The 13,940-nt window shown below is 55.1% G+C and overlaps 6 protein-coding genes across 6 annotated transcripts; 5 read left to right on the top strand and 1 right to left on the bottom strand.

Moving 5' to 3' along the window:
- Nucleotides 1-832: 832 nt before the first annotated feature.
- On the top strand, nucleotides 833-2,197 carry LMH87_003398 (uncharacterized protein; the record flags this gene model as incomplete). Its single annotated transcript, XM_056192589.1, has 3 exons — nucleotides 833-923; nucleotides 990-1,949; nucleotides 2,010-2,197. The coding sequence occupies 3 exons, from the start codon at nucleotides 833-835 to the stop codon at nucleotides 2,195-2,197; spliced, it is 1,239 nt and encodes a 412-aa protein (XP_056048187.1).
- Nucleotides 2,198-2,728: 531 nt separating this feature from the next.
- On the top strand, nucleotides 2,729-5,525 carry LMH87_003397 (uncharacterized protein; the record flags this gene model as incomplete). The annotated part of the gene is made up of 9 exons (XM_056192578.1): nucleotides 2,729-2,951; nucleotides 3,005-3,200; nucleotides 3,253-3,295; nucleotides 3,359-3,532; nucleotides 3,589-3,687; nucleotides 3,738-3,833; nucleotides 3,897-4,046; nucleotides 4,107-4,307; nucleotides 4,371-5,525. The coding sequence occupies 9 exons, from the start codon at nucleotides 2,729-2,731 to the stop codon at nucleotides 5,523-5,525; spliced, it is 2,337 nt and encodes a 778-aa protein (XP_056048186.1).
- A 258-nt stretch (nucleotides 5,526-5,783) lies between these two features.
- Nucleotides 5,784-7,478, bottom strand: LMH87_003396 (uncharacterized protein; the record flags this gene model as incomplete). The annotated part of the gene is made up of 2 exons (XM_056192567.1): nucleotides 5,784-6,741; nucleotides 6,793-7,478. The coding sequence occupies 2 exons, from the start codon at nucleotides 7,476-7,478 to the stop codon at nucleotides 5,784-5,786; spliced, it is 1,644 nt and encodes a 547-aa protein (XP_056048185.1).
- A 1,291-nt stretch (nucleotides 7,479-8,769) lies between these two features.
- LMH87_003395 (uncharacterized protein) lies at nucleotides 8,770-9,410 on the top strand (the record flags this gene model as incomplete). Its single annotated transcript, XM_056192553.1, has 2 exons — nucleotides 8,770-8,901; nucleotides 8,982-9,410. The coding sequence occupies 2 exons, from the start codon at nucleotides 8,770-8,772 to the stop codon at nucleotides 9,408-9,410; spliced, it is 561 nt and encodes a 186-aa protein (XP_056048184.1).
- Nucleotides 9,411-9,685: 275 nt separating this feature from the next.
- On the top strand, nucleotides 9,686-10,819 carry LMH87_003394 (uncharacterized protein; the record flags this gene model as incomplete). Its single annotated transcript, XM_056192542.1, has 6 exons — nucleotides 9,686-9,756; nucleotides 9,813-9,891; nucleotides 9,946-10,398; nucleotides 10,454-10,506; nucleotides 10,569-10,691; nucleotides 10,759-10,819. The coding sequence occupies 6 exons, from the start codon at nucleotides 9,686-9,688 to the stop codon at nucleotides 10,817-10,819; spliced, it is 840 nt and encodes a 279-aa protein (XP_056048183.1).
- A 468-nt stretch (nucleotides 10,820-11,287) lies between these two features.
- Nucleotides 11,288-13,875, top strand: LMH87_003393 (uncharacterized protein; the record flags this gene model as incomplete). Its single annotated transcript, XM_056192531.1, has 7 exons — nucleotides 11,288-11,364; nucleotides 11,518-12,075; nucleotides 12,131-12,564; nucleotides 12,618-12,877; nucleotides 12,928-12,982; nucleotides 13,035-13,348; nucleotides 13,396-13,875. 7 exons carry the CDS (start codon nucleotides 11,288-11,290, stop codon nucleotides 13,873-13,875), a joined length of 2,178 nt encoding a protein of 725 aa, XP_056048182.1.
- Nucleotides 13,876-13,940: the final 65 nt, after the last annotated feature.

Below are 13,940 nucleotides of genomic sequence, written 5' to 3'. Positions count from 1 at the left end.
CCAATTAAGCGGCGCCCCTTTTCGCCACCTACTTGTAACCAGCCGCCAGTTCACTGGCCACTCTTGTCCGGGTCTATGGTATTCATAATAGAAAGCAGCTCATTGGGATTGGCAGTCTGCATTATTGGCAGTCGCTTTTCCTTCCTCTTGTCCGAGTCATGAGAGGATGCCTTCATTGGCCGATCGGCAGTTCGTTATTTTCCCCGAGTCCTGAGAATAGGGCAGTTATTGGCCGATCAGGCGGTCGCACTCATATCCTCTTGCCCGAGTCTTGGGGACGTAGTCGCCTCGACGGCGGACAGGGTTCCCCGCGTTATACACCAAGCAACAGCCACTAAATGTGTGCCAGCCCAAGCTGCTAAATGCTGGCTAACATCGTAGTTCCAACGGTGAATCTACGATTATGTGTTGCGATTATTTGCAGAGGATAAGAGCACATGATTCCATTATTATGCGCGGAGGCTGCGCTGATCGCAAGGGGATAGATAACGTTGCGCAGTGCAGCAGCTTCTTATCACAAACTGTATACATCGGCGCCAAGCCGCTCCCAATCTCAGCCTTCGCTACCGCAATCTTAACACTCCGAATGCCGAGTGTCCATCTTTTGCTGCTATCAATGATGCAGGTCTTGGCCCTCGACATGCGGGGTAAGAAGTCTGTATATTGAGGTTACGCTGCGATAGCTGCACAGCCTTCCCCGCACGAGGCGCTTCCTATATAAGTCAGCGCGTAGCTGAACCGGTCGAACCTAAATTTCGTCTCATCAATTTTCCAGGACCAATCCAAGAAATCGAAAATTTTAGATCAAATTTTGAACTCAAACATATTAAACATGCCTGGCAAGATTCGCACTGCGCAGTCTGTCTCCTTTGACGTGCCTGCTGATCAGCAGCCGTACCTTCACAACCGCTGGCACCCAGATAGTAAGTCGCGCGTGTCTGATAAACACTGATAAACCCATTTGAAGCTCATGCGTCAATTCTCCGTAGTCCCTAGCGTCGGCGCAGTTGAGCCTGGGGAGACTGTCAAGATTGAATGCCTGGACTGGACCGGCGGCCAGATCGGCAACAACGACAGCGCCAATGACGTGCGCGACATTGACCTCTCCAAGATTCACTACCTGACTGGGCCGTTCGACGTCAAGGGCGCCGAGCCCGGCGACCTGCTCGTCGTCAACATCACCGACATCCAGCCCTTTGACCACTCCCCGTGGGGCTTCACCGGCGTCTTTGACAAGACCAACGGCGGCGGCTTCCTCGAGGAGCACTACCCCAAGGCCGCCAAGGCCATCTGGGACTTTGACGGCATCTACTGCTCCAGCCGCCACATCCCCGGCGTGCGCTTCCCGGGCCTGATCCACCCGGGCATCCTCGGCTGCGCGCCCTCCAAGGAGGTGCTCGCCGAGTGGAACCGGCGCGAGGGCAGCCTCGTCGAGGCGGGCACCTCGACGCACCCGGGCAAGACGCTCGCGCACCTGCCCCTGGAGAAGAGCGTCCACGCCACGACGGCGGACGGCGAGCTCAAGGCGCGCATCGCAAAGGAAGGCGCCAGGACGGTGCCTGGACGACCGGAGCACGGCGGCAACGTGGACATTTGCAACATTTCGCGCGGCTCCAAGACGTACCTGCCTGTCCACGTCCCCGGTGCCAAGTTCTCCGTCGGCGATTTGCACTTTAGCCAAGGCGATGGCGAGATTAGCTTCTGCGGCGCCATTGAGATGGCGGGCGTCATTACCATCAAGTTTGATCTCATCAAGAATGGCGTCAAGTCGAGGGCTGTTCCCCATCCCGTCTTTCTTCCCGGCGAGGTGGCGCCTCACTACGGGCCTTCGCGCTACCTGACCTTTGAAGGGTTTTCCGTCGATGAGCAAGGCAAGCAGCATTACATGGACGCCACGATTGCCTATAGACAGGCTTGCCTTCGATCTATTGCATACCTCAAGCAGTTTGGTAAGTTGTAGCTTCTTCTCTTATAGCAGGCATGGGTCAGCTGGCTAACTTGATCCACAGGGTACTCGGGCGAGCAGATTTATCTCCTGCTGTCGTGTGCTCCAGTGCGTGGCTGCATCGCCGGAATTGTTGATATCCCTAATGTGTGCACAACCCTGGGTGTTCCCATGGATATTTTCGACTTCGATATTTCCATCGAGAAAGAGCCTGTCAAGCGTGATTTGGGTTCTTGTGCGTACACCAGCTAAAAGCAAATGCCAACAGTTTGGAATCAGGTGGCATTTCTACCCAAGTATTCCATTATAGCGCGAAGAGAAAAAAACATTTCGTGATTATCTTGTTCCATTTTTTCTTGGAAATAGGCAGGTCGAAGCGAGTGAAGGGTGCTTCTTGGTGTTGGCAAAGCACCTACCTTTGTCCACAAGCAGATCTGAATGTTAACCTCAACTACCTTGACGCTTGCAAACGCGCAATACGCAGGTAACGTTGTAGCTAGACGCCACGAGTTCCATCAGTTGCTTCCCCGGCTATCAATTGCCGTGCTATGCACTTATGCTACTTACCATGTGGTTAACAGCTCAGGTCCGGGGTAGCTGGCCGACGCCGATTCCGGGGTAATTCTCCACCAATAGCACAACGCCAATCTCAGTGGGCATCATCCAGCCGCCCCAATATTAGCCTGGACACGCCCAACTCGTACCATGTTTTCGCAGCTTCAATCTTGCGCAGAACATTTGTTCACATATGCCAAGCGAACCAAACGACTTCAACAGCCTAGGATGAGACTCTACGTCGTTACGTGGGCTCTCTGTACCTTGGCGCGCACCGTCTCGGCGGACGCGCATGATGCTGAGGACATGACGACCCTGTCGAGGCGACGGGTCGCTGATCTAGCCGAATTTTCCGATCCCTCATGGTTTGGCAGCATTCAAAAATGGATTGATACACAAAGGCCAGATGGTACATGGGCGGACGTCAATTATCTCTCGGGATGCCCGGCGCGTATGTATTGCGCCATCTGGGGGAAAAGGAGGAGAAGCTAACAAGTCGATCAGGACGTGCCAATTGGCCAATTCAAGACCATTGGAACCGCATAATCACACTGGCGGCAGCATGGGGTGGTAACAGCTTGATTGCGGACCAAAAGTGGACGAATAGCACCAAGGCGTGGGATGCGATATCCATGGGTCTAGACTATTGGTTCAAAACCGACTACAAGCCTGCAGCATGCATTGGCGATGGCGGCAATGCGTGAGTTTTGAGCTGCGTCGGGCTATGAGACCGCAACACTGACTTTGAACAGTACATTGGGCTGTCCTTGTGGCACACCGGGGCTTTGGAATACTGTAAGTCTCAAACAGTCTTCAGTGGTAGCAGATAAGACGTTAATTTGCCTCGCTCGGGGTTAGAATTGGTACGACCAGGCGATTCTGATACCACAGCTGAGTTCTACAGCCTGTCTGCTTGCCCGAGATGGAAATCTTTCAGAGGAGCAGCAAGAAGGGTGCATTCGCTTGACGAGGCGAACGTACGACAACATTGACCTATCGTACGGCACTGGTGGTAATCTCACTGCCGCTAATGTGAGTACCTGAATTGGACAAGACGACAGAAGCAGCACCCGCTCATCGGTTATTAGATCGTTCTTGTTCTACAGAGTGCTGTTAGCTTGGGCCTGTTTACCGAAAATATCACCATTGTCGAAAATGCCATGAAGAGAGCATTTAGTGTCATGACAGTGGGTAAATCTCTCCCCATGTTGATTAAAAATCTAATTCGTATGTATAGTTCTCCGACGAAGCGATGCAAGACGGCATTCACAGAGACGGCTCGTTCCTTCAGCACAATGGCATCCTTTACAATGGCAATTACGGTAAAGATTTGGTATGCGACGCAGCCTTCTAGACTTCCCTAAAAAGAGATTCTTGGCTAACCCGAGTGCGACAGCTCAATATATTTATCCAGCTCGAAGGCGAGGCTGTCGGAACGCGCTTCGCGGCCGACGACGCCACCAGAGAAGCCATGTCGACGTACATCAGAGGTGATGAGTGGATGATCTTCACAGATCAAAAGACGCGACAGCAGCACTGGGACTTTGTACGTATACAATGTTGACATGCAAAAACGTAACGATTCTTGGCCTAACTGAATACATAGAATGTCATTGGCCGTTTCGTCAGCTATCCAACCCAAGATTTGCAAGCCAGCGCCGACATCAACTTCAACGTCACCAAACTGGCGCGAGCTGTTGCGGACTTTGGCGGCCCATATAATGTGAACAGCACAAGTAAAAGGCTTGAGTCCAACGGCACAGAGCATCTTATTGGAAACAAGGGATTCTGGGCCAGCGATTACATGGTACATTGCCAAGCTATCCCTAGCCCGCCGAAGCATCACCGACTGACTTCGTATACTCAATAGGTGCACCGCAGAGAGTCCTTCATCATCGGAAACAAGATGCTCTCCACACGCTCAACCAACTCTGAGCTCGTCAACGGCGCCAATCCCCTCGGCTACCACCTCGGCCAGGGCACGCTCTTCACATATATCGATGGCACCGAGTATAAGGACATATGGGCGTCCTGGGACTGGAACCTCATCCCTGGCACCACCGTGGTGCGTAAAAAGCCCGCGCCGACGTCGGCCGCGGTGCAGTACCGTGGCAAAAAGGACTTTGTGGGCGTCGTGAGCGACGGCCACGTCGGCGCGGCCGTCGAGGACTACGTGGACCCCTTTGACGGGCACATTGCCTACAAAAAGGCCTGGTTCTATCTCGGCGACGCGGTGCTCGTGAGCGTCATGGACATCCAGACCAAGAATATCACTAGCAATTCACCGACAATTACTGTGCTGGAGAACCGCGCCAAAGCAGACGGCGGCGCGTTTGTCGACGGTAGCCAGATCAAACTCGGCAACGACACCAAAGCAGTCGGCTCTACGCTATTTTACGGCGGCAACGGGTACATCGCCTACGACAAGCCCTTTGATCTCACCCTCTCCGAAGGCGAGCGGACAGGAAACTGGTCTGCCATTTCGACCTCTACAGCCGGGCTGGCGACGGTGCCCATCTTCTCCGCTTACATGACTATTGACGCGCCGAAAGCGACATATGCCATACTCCCTGCGACTAGCCAGCGCAGGCTGGCCCAGGAAGCCGAAAAGCCATCGTGGATTCCCCTTGACGGCACCGGCATCTCTGGCGCAGCGGGACAAGGCGTGCTGAGTGTTGTGTTCTGGCCGGGAGGTGACCGCTCCATCACAGCCGACCTCGCGGCTATCGGATGGGCAGATAGGGGCACGGTCAAGGTGACGTCGGACCAGCCAGGCGTCTATCTGCTCACAGGCAGCAGGGCCGAGCCCAGTGAGGCCATGAAGCTGGCCGTGTCGACGGCTGATCCGACGCAGAAGCTCAAGACGGCCGCGCTGGAGCTCGTCTTTACGAGGCCCTTGGGTGAGGCGGTCGACGGTGCGTGCAGCCGGGCGGTCCAGTCGCAAGTTGGTTTTGCCTTTGTGCTGCCGACGGGCGGCATGGCTGGCTCTTCGGTAAAGCATGAAGCTTTTCTGCAGCTAGAGTAGGTGGCCGGGGAAAGACGAGACTGCCACTGTCCTGGTTGGAGAGGAATGAGTCGAGATAGGGGTTTAACTCGCTTTCCCAGCTCAAGCTGGTAACAATAGCAACAACAATGACGTTCATAAAATTTAACTACTTCGCCGAAGTCAACAGCATACAATTCAACAACAGTAAGAAGAAAGCATATGGTAGAGAGTAACTTCAGTTTGCTATTAAGGTAAAGAGTTGCGGTAAACAAGAATGCAACGCTCGAAATCATATCGCTAATAAATATACACAAATTCGTCATTTTCTCTGTCAGTGAGATCTTTAAAGGCATTTTGCCCAAGACGCTGATCCGAAGTCCCTGCTTCACCACCTGCGTTCTCGTTGTCGGAGTGGATGTCGTGGTAGTGCTGCTGCATGGAGTGGTCGACGACCTTGGCCTCCTTGCCGTTGCGGACGCGCTTCTTCTCCTGCAGCTTGTTGAGCATGACGAGGTTGGCCCACTGGATGAATATGACGGCGACGAGGGCGACAAAGATACCCAGGCAGGCGCGCAGGCCGGGCTTGTACTCGGGCGCGTCGGCGCTGTTGAAGAGGATGGGGCCGACAATGTTGCCGGCGGAGCTGGCGGCGTTGTAGAGGCTCATGACGACCGACTTCTTGGTCGTGCCGGCCGTGTTACCGACGATCCAGGTGACGATGAGCGGGTTGCCGCCAAAGAGAAAGGCGAGCAGGTAGTAGCCGACGAGCAGCGCGGCCTGGGCGGAATCATCGCGCTTGACCGAGTACAGCACAGCCAGGCCAGCGACGACAGGCAACACAAAGAGCGCGAGAATCGCGGCCTTGAGCTTGGCCTTTTGCGCCAAATAACTCGCGAGAAGAATGACAATTAGCTGCAAAGCGCCGAATGGCATGTTCAGCAGACTGGAAGTGTATTTGTCAAAGTGCAGGCCGTTGATGATGAGCGGACCAAAGGTGTTGGCTACACTGGCGCCAATGTTGAGCAGCATGGCCATGGCTATCCAGATGTACGACTTGGGCTCCAAGAGCGCCTCACTGAGGTGCTTCCATTTGAACTCGCGGTTGCCTGTACCTGTTTGATTCGCGCGTAGTCGTTCGATGGCCTGAGCCTTTTCCTCGTCTGTGAGGAAGCGAGCAGAGGGGATATCGTTGTCGAGCTTCCAATAAATGATGGGAGCGGAAATAATGGTAATGAGGCCAACAAATAGAAAGATGCTAGTTGAAGCGTTAGTCAAAGGCTCAAGCTGTCAATCGAGTCTGTCTCACATTTGCCACTCTTTGAGAATATCAGACTTGATGTGTCCCAGTCCATAAGACAGCGCGGCGGCGATGATGGTGGCGGCACCGTTGGTGCTATACCAGGCGGCAATTCGGATGGGCTGTTCAGCGCGGCGATACCACTGGCTCGTAATGATGCTGAACAGCGGCAAGCAGCCTGCCTCGAAAAGGCCGAGGAAGAAGCGTGTGGCTAAAAGATCTCCAAAATTCTTGCTCGCCGCCATGCAGGCCTGAGCAATGCCCCACCCCAGGCACAGGGCGGGCATGAGGATGCGATGCGGCACCTTGACGATGAGGAAGGAGGAAAAGGGCTGCCAAGCAAGCTGGGCAATGGCGGCCATGGAGCCGACGAGGGAGTACTGATTGCCCGTCAGGCCCGTGTCCTCCTTGAGGCCGTAGGTGGCGCCGTAGCCCAAGACGGACTTGTCGAGGATCTGGAGAAAGTAGACCCAGACGAGGATGGCGAGGATGGTGCGGTCCGTCTTGCGGCAGATGCGGCGGCTGTCCTCCTCGGTGAGGCGGACGGGCACGGTGCCGGCGACGACGGCGGCGGCGACATCGTCGTGCTTGGTGGTGGTGGGCGGCGCGGAGCTGCTGGCGTCGTCGCGGGACTGGCGGCGTGAGGGACGCATCTCGTGGTGGGAGACGTCGTTTTTGACGTCGTAAGCATCCATCGTTTGTTTTCGGCGAGAACGAGACGACGGTGGATGCAGGATAGATGCAGATGGCATGTAGGAGTAGGAGGAAATGTCCGTTGCCCAACTGACGAGGGCAACATTCTTTATAGCATGGCAAAGCTCGAGCGTTGCGTCGCCTCAGTCGCATTGGTGCCAAGTCGAGCTTTGCTAGCAACACTAGGAGCTGGGCAGCCGTCACGCTAACAGCGCCGTCCCCCACCTCCTCCACGCCCCGACTTAGCGCCATCGACGGCAAGGTTTAGGCTAGCTGCGCCGCTAAAAGCAGCCGGCTACAGGGGGCTGCCATGCCTTGCCATGCCTTGCCATGCGCTGCCATGCTGTGAAAAGGCCCGAACCAGCCTGTTGATCGCCCTGGTGACCCCAGTGAGGCTGCAGTTATAGCGGTTCCTGCAGATGCAAATGCTCCCCCACCGACCATGCTGCCCGTAAACCCCCAACAAAAACCAGGTGGCATAACGTCAATCTTGGCTGTCATCTGAGTATTTTCGGAGATTCGGGACTACTGGTATATCGACGTAACGGTTTGATCATGCCGCAATGAGAGTGCGATGATGCTACCGGCTATCGTCGTTTTCTGGTCGGCAGATTTCGGCAGCCTGCGGTGCGCGTGCTCGGTCAATTGCCGACTCGGTACCCGCGCACCACCCACTCACCCACCAGGCCACCACCAACAGTGACTCGACTCAGCATCACGCAGCACGCACGTCCCCGGCTCTGAGGCCTGCAGCTACTCTTCCAGGCTGAAGGAGGCATCTCTAGCAGACTAACAGCTCCAACAAATATGCATAACTAGGGCGTGACTGCATATTCTCATACGATGCACTGACCAGCAGGTGTCAAGGTCAAGCCAGGCTCTGCAAATTTCTCCGCGGCCGACAAGAACTTGCCCAACTTCGCAAGAAAAGCCAGAATAGAATCAACCGAAACCCCAGGTGATACCCGCAAGATAGACTATATCATCATGGTTGGCGCCCCTAGATCAATCATTCTGCAGCGTCCATCTTGGCCTTCCCGCCTCCGTGGGGTGACGGTTCTGCGGGGGAATGAGATCAGAAGCCGAAGGGCCGTTGCCACTCAAACGCCGAGCGCCATTTTTGGGTACTTGAGGACGAGGCGATCCAGTAGCCGGCGCCAAGCTTGTTCCCGGGTTCAGTCACCCATGTTTTGGCAATAAATATTATTAGACGGCTTCCAGAAGGCTGTTTTGTTTTCCGCCATTGATCACTACCACCCCCTATTCGCACCGGCACGCTTTCCGCCCGCCGAAATGACGGCCAGCCCTGCCCCCCCCCTGCAGCCTGCCGTGCTGGTCGTATGCGGCCCTGCAGCCTCAGGCAAGAGCTCCATCGCGCAAGCATTAGCAAACGAGTTTGGGTTTCAGTACATTGAAGGTGACAGTGTAAGATAACTCCATTGTCCGCTTCCAAGAGGAAAACACTCTGTCGTTGGTGGAGGCTGACGTGCAGCTGCGACATCTAGCATCACCCCCAAAGCTCCATCGACAAGATGAGCAGCGGCATCCCGCTTTCTGATGACGATAGGTGGGACTGGCTCGTCGGCCTTCGAGAGCTCGCCGACAAGGAGCTGCAGGCAGGACACCGAGGCGTTGTCGTCTCATGCAGTGCCCTGAAACATACTTACCGAGATGTGATTCGGATCTTACCCGACGAGCGACAGGGTGTCTTCCTGCGCTTCATCTACCTCAAGGTCAGCCCTGAAGTGCTCCTGGCGAGGATCAAGGCGAGAAACGGCCACTTTATGAAGGATAGCATGCTCAAGAGCCAATTGGACAGTCTGGAGGAGCCACTGGCTTCCGAGACGGATGTCATTACTGTCGACGCCGACGTTGAGTTGTCTGACGTCACCAACTCGGTGATTTCCAGCGTGCGGCATTCTGCTACTGTATAGCGATTTCAAATAATACAAATATAGATAGAATATAGATTATGATTACACGAAACCAAAACAAACCATGCGTTTAATTTGCAGGCCGCACGAAAGTAGCGGGCCTAGTCCCGTTTCATTTATTGCCTCGTTGCGGCGGCTATTGGCAAGCATAGCCTGGGTGGGGAGCCCGGCGGGGGATCCCCAACGGTGTGCATATTGACCAAACGACGGATGCCCTCGATTCCGCTTGGTTTTTCCACAAGGCAAGACTGGCTTAGACTGCTCGTGTTGCAAATATGCCGACCATATCTCTCAATGAAGTCGACAATCGTGTTCAGGGCCGGCTTGCCCTAGTCACAGGAGCGAGGTGAGACCCCTGGCGCAGTCACCTCGGTAGACCCCCCCTGTTAACGGCCGTAATAGTGGCGGGATAGGCTCAGGCTGTGCCAAGGGTCTGGCAGCGGACGGCTGCGATGTTGCCCTGCATTACTCGTCTAGTAAAGTTCGTGACAGTCATTGCTGATTATGAGATTGGTGGACGGCTGACATCATGTAGGATAAAGCAGAGGCGCTGGCGTCGGAGCTCAAGGCGCAGTATCCAACGCAGCTCTTTGCGACTATTTCCGCAGACTTGACCTCGCGCGACGCTACGAGAGGTCTTGTGTCGAGCTTGTTGGCGCTGCCCGACGTCGCGGCCAAGCACAAGGCTGTCTCGATCCTGGTGGCCAATGCCGGCCTAGGGAGGCGCATCCGCGACATCCAAGATATTGAGGAGATGGACTGGGACGACATCATGGAGGTGAATGCGCGCAGCCAGTTTGTCGTCACCAAGGCGGCGCTCCAGGGCATGCGGCAGCAGGGCTGGGGGCGCGTCATTCTAGTGGGCAGCATTGCGAGCCACGGCGGCGGCATCAACGGCTGCCACTACGCCGCGTCCAAGGGCGCGCTCTGCTCCATGGGAAAGAACCTGGCCACCGTGCTGGCTGCAGAGGGGATCACAGTCAACATTGTGAGTAGCAATGCGGCAGAGCAGGTCTTGTGAATTGGTGCTAATTCGACGGCAGGTGTCGCCGGCCATGATTGGGGCGACAGGCATGATTCCCACGCCGAAATCGCGGTAAGAATAAAGAATTATTTAATGACTGGGTTGCATTGAATACGAACTAATTTTGGAGGCAGCACCTGGACCAAGGGCACAGACATCGACGCGCTCAAGGAGCAGGACCCCGGCCTAGGCATTGCAGCGAGTGTGCCTATTCATCGGCTTGGGATTCCGGAAGAGGTGGCCAGTGTTGTATCGATGTAAGTGACAATATCGTCTCTACTGTGATGTGATTCTCGTGCTAACATTCTCTCTCTCTTTCGCTAGGTTCGCAAAGACGGGCTACTTAACTGGCCAGGATATCGTGCTTGGAGGCGGCTTGAAATAGAGGGTTAGACTGCCTTTCGGAGTACACGTACTAGAGAAATTGGCTTGAAGTTACAGAAATGACGTGAATACGAAATGAATAATGTCGTACAGACAACAATACCGTGCCTGCGCTGGTCCTGGTGATGTGATGGCTTGGTGATGGCATTTGCCGCAGCTCCCCGCCCCGGCTTCTGTTGCTTCCGGGTACAGCTCAGCGCTGCACCTACTGTACTGAGTTAGACGGCGAGCGCCACACAGCTGGCACATGGCCTGATGGGCACACCTGGCCTACCGGCGCAGCTAGGTAGCAACGGCCCCCGTACTTTTCCCCAGCAGACTGCTCTCTAGGCTCTACCTAGCTCCCTCCCATCGCCCCAAAAGTCTCTGGTCGGCTTTTGCCCCCCACAGAACTTGCCTCCTCCAAACCCCATTTTATAGGTAGCCATCTCGGCCATCTCGCGATAACCAGAGTCAAACAGTAACCGACATGACCCACCCCAGCAAAGGGAAGCGTGTGTCTCGCGCATGTATATCTTGCCGGTCGAGAAAGACAAGATGTGATCTGTAAGCCACCCTGCTCATCTCGCCGCATTAGTGCTGTCTGCGTGCGGACGCGCTTCTTTCTCACTGAAGCTACCGCGCAACAGCCAGCGCCTGTCTAGTCTCACAGCCCGGACATGCCTACCATCGACCATGTTCTTATTGCAAACAATGTAGGGACTCTACGGGCTCACCTGGTACTCCGCCCTGCCAGCGATGCATTGAAGAGAAGCGCGAGTGTGTACTCGCCACCTCGCGCCGTGGCGGCCGCCGCGTGCGCAAGAAAAAGAACCTCGGTGAAGCAGGAGCCAGCGCTGCCGGTGGTGGAAGCGGCACCGCCATCGCAGCCGGGCCGCTGCAAACGCCTGTGCGCCAGACGTCGGCCCGCGATGGCCATGGCATGGATGCATGGCCGCATGGTGGTGCTGCGCAGCACCAGGATCCATCTTGGACCGGCGACGGCTCAGCATCTCGGACCGACGCCTCGCAGTCGGCGTCGCGCCGCAGCTCTGTCGCCCTCGAGGGCCACCTCGCCTCTGCAGACCTTCTTAACCCCTCCGATGCGCTGGATCTGCTTGCACAGGTGGCCGACTTGGAGCCAGGAAATCATGACAAAGAATCAATGCCGGCGCGGACAGCGAATTCGAGGCAAGCTCCTCGCGACACCAATCTTCGATATCCGCCCATATCCGATGGCGCGTTGGGCTTTGCCGATGCTGCGGCTTTGATACAACAGTAAGTCTGCTAGGAGCTCCCGCGGTTGACTGGCAACTGACATCTGTCTATTCAGTTATCACGAGAATTTCCATCCATTCTTCCCAATAGTGTACAAGTCCATCTTTGACGGCCACATTTCAGAATGGATTGAGAAGGAGCCCCATGTACTCACGGCAGTCCTCACAGTCGCATCAAAAGAGGAGCCCTCGTGGCAAAGGGCTCACGAAGCCTGCTCGCGGCACATGGAAAGTCTCCTGTCGCCGCTTATCTATGGTGGCGTCACCACTGTCGGAGCCGTGGAGGCGCTGCTAATCCTTGCCGAGTGGGCACCTCAACCGCCACATGAGATATCATCCATTGGCTGCGGAAAAGAAGACTATGGCGCCTGGATGCTGGTCGGCGTTGCTATTCGACTTGGCTACCTGCAGAGGATGGAGCAGACGGGGTTGCAGGACCCTCCAGAGAGTCCGTCAGAGAGCTTTAGCCGCAAAAAGATTGCCTGGGCTGGTAAGTCCATTGTCGCCAACACTGGTGGGATTTAAGCTGACCTTCACTGCAAGCTTGCTACATGAGTGATCGCCAAGTGTCTATCCGTCTTGGGAAGGGATTTTGGTCCCGTGGACCTGGGCCTGCATCGAATCTGCGCGCTGTCGACTTTCCTTCGCTGCAATCACAGCAGCTGGGACCGGATAATATGGGCCTGCTGTTCCAGGCGCAGTTGGAACTGACCCAATTGTTCAGCAATGCTCATGATATTTTATACTCGTCGACGAGCCACCGCGAACAGTTGTATGTTGGTGGTGAATATGTGCGGTATATTGTGAGTACATTAATTCTACAATTAACTTCAACTCTAGCTGATTTAAGTAGGACGACTTTGCCGCTGTCTTGAGGAAGTGGAAGATGACATGGGGAAGCTTTAGTTGTGAGTCTGTACCCTCTTACTCCTGAAATGACTTTTAACACTCCTTGTGCAGTTACACCTCACGTCAAAGCATCCCTGATCCTGTCGTACGACTTTTTACGGCTATACATCAATGCATTCGCGTTCCAGGCAACCATGAACAGAGCCGCGGCAAAGACACGCAAAGCCAATAAAAGCCACACCACGGGCCCGTTGTTTGCAGACCTGGCCGCGGCGCCGGACGCCCGCTTCATCTACGAGTCGATCGACGCTGCGAATTCCCTTCTCAGCATCCTGAACAGCTTCATCGACCCAGTGGCAGGCTTGAAATACATGCCGCTCAAGTATTCGCTGTTTGTAATTTACGCAGCTGTTTTCCTCTTCAAGGCATGTTTGTATAACCTCCTCGCTACGCCGTAAGCTAACAGTAGTAGGCCTGGAGCGCTGGCGCGATTAGCAACGAAGGCATTACTGGCGTGAGGCGCGCAATCCTTGGAACTATTGCGCAGCTGCAAAAGACATCCAGCAGCACGCAGAGCATTGGTCACCGATACGCGAGATCGCTGCGCTTGCTGTGGAGGAAGCGATCAAGCAAAAGGGGCCAGAAGCATGACAACAGCCAAGCAGCTCAGCCCGCGCCAAACATCCCGCCTGAGCAGTCACTGCCCGGACCCCAAGAAGGGTTTGACAGCGGCTTGCAAGGGGGCATTGGACTGGATGCGCTGAATGGATTTTCATGGCGAGACTTGGACTCTCTGGGACAGTACATTTCCAATGACGCGTCCATTCACACGACGGACGGCGTGTTGACCACGCCCGAGTTCGATTCGGAGCACAGTACGAATGCCGTTGATGCGTTGCCTGTTGATTTTGCGTATCAAAATATGTGGAATGGTGGTGATATAATTTTCTAGGATAATGTTGGAGTGTATATTAGAAAAGTTTTCTGGAAGCTGAAATTGGCCATGGAATTCGTGCT

Source organism: Akanthomyces muscarius, chromosome 2 (genome assembly GCF_028009165.1).
Source record: "Akanthomyces muscarius strain Ve6 chromosome 2, whole genome shotgun sequence".
In the NCBI taxonomy this organism is placed as follows: Eukaryota; Fungi; Ascomycota; class Sordariomycetes; order Hypocreales; family Cordycipitaceae; genus Akanthomyces; species Akanthomyces muscarius.
The sequence above is the reverse complement of the archived record's forward strand: the minus strand, read 5'-3'. Positions and strand labels throughout refer to the sequence as shown.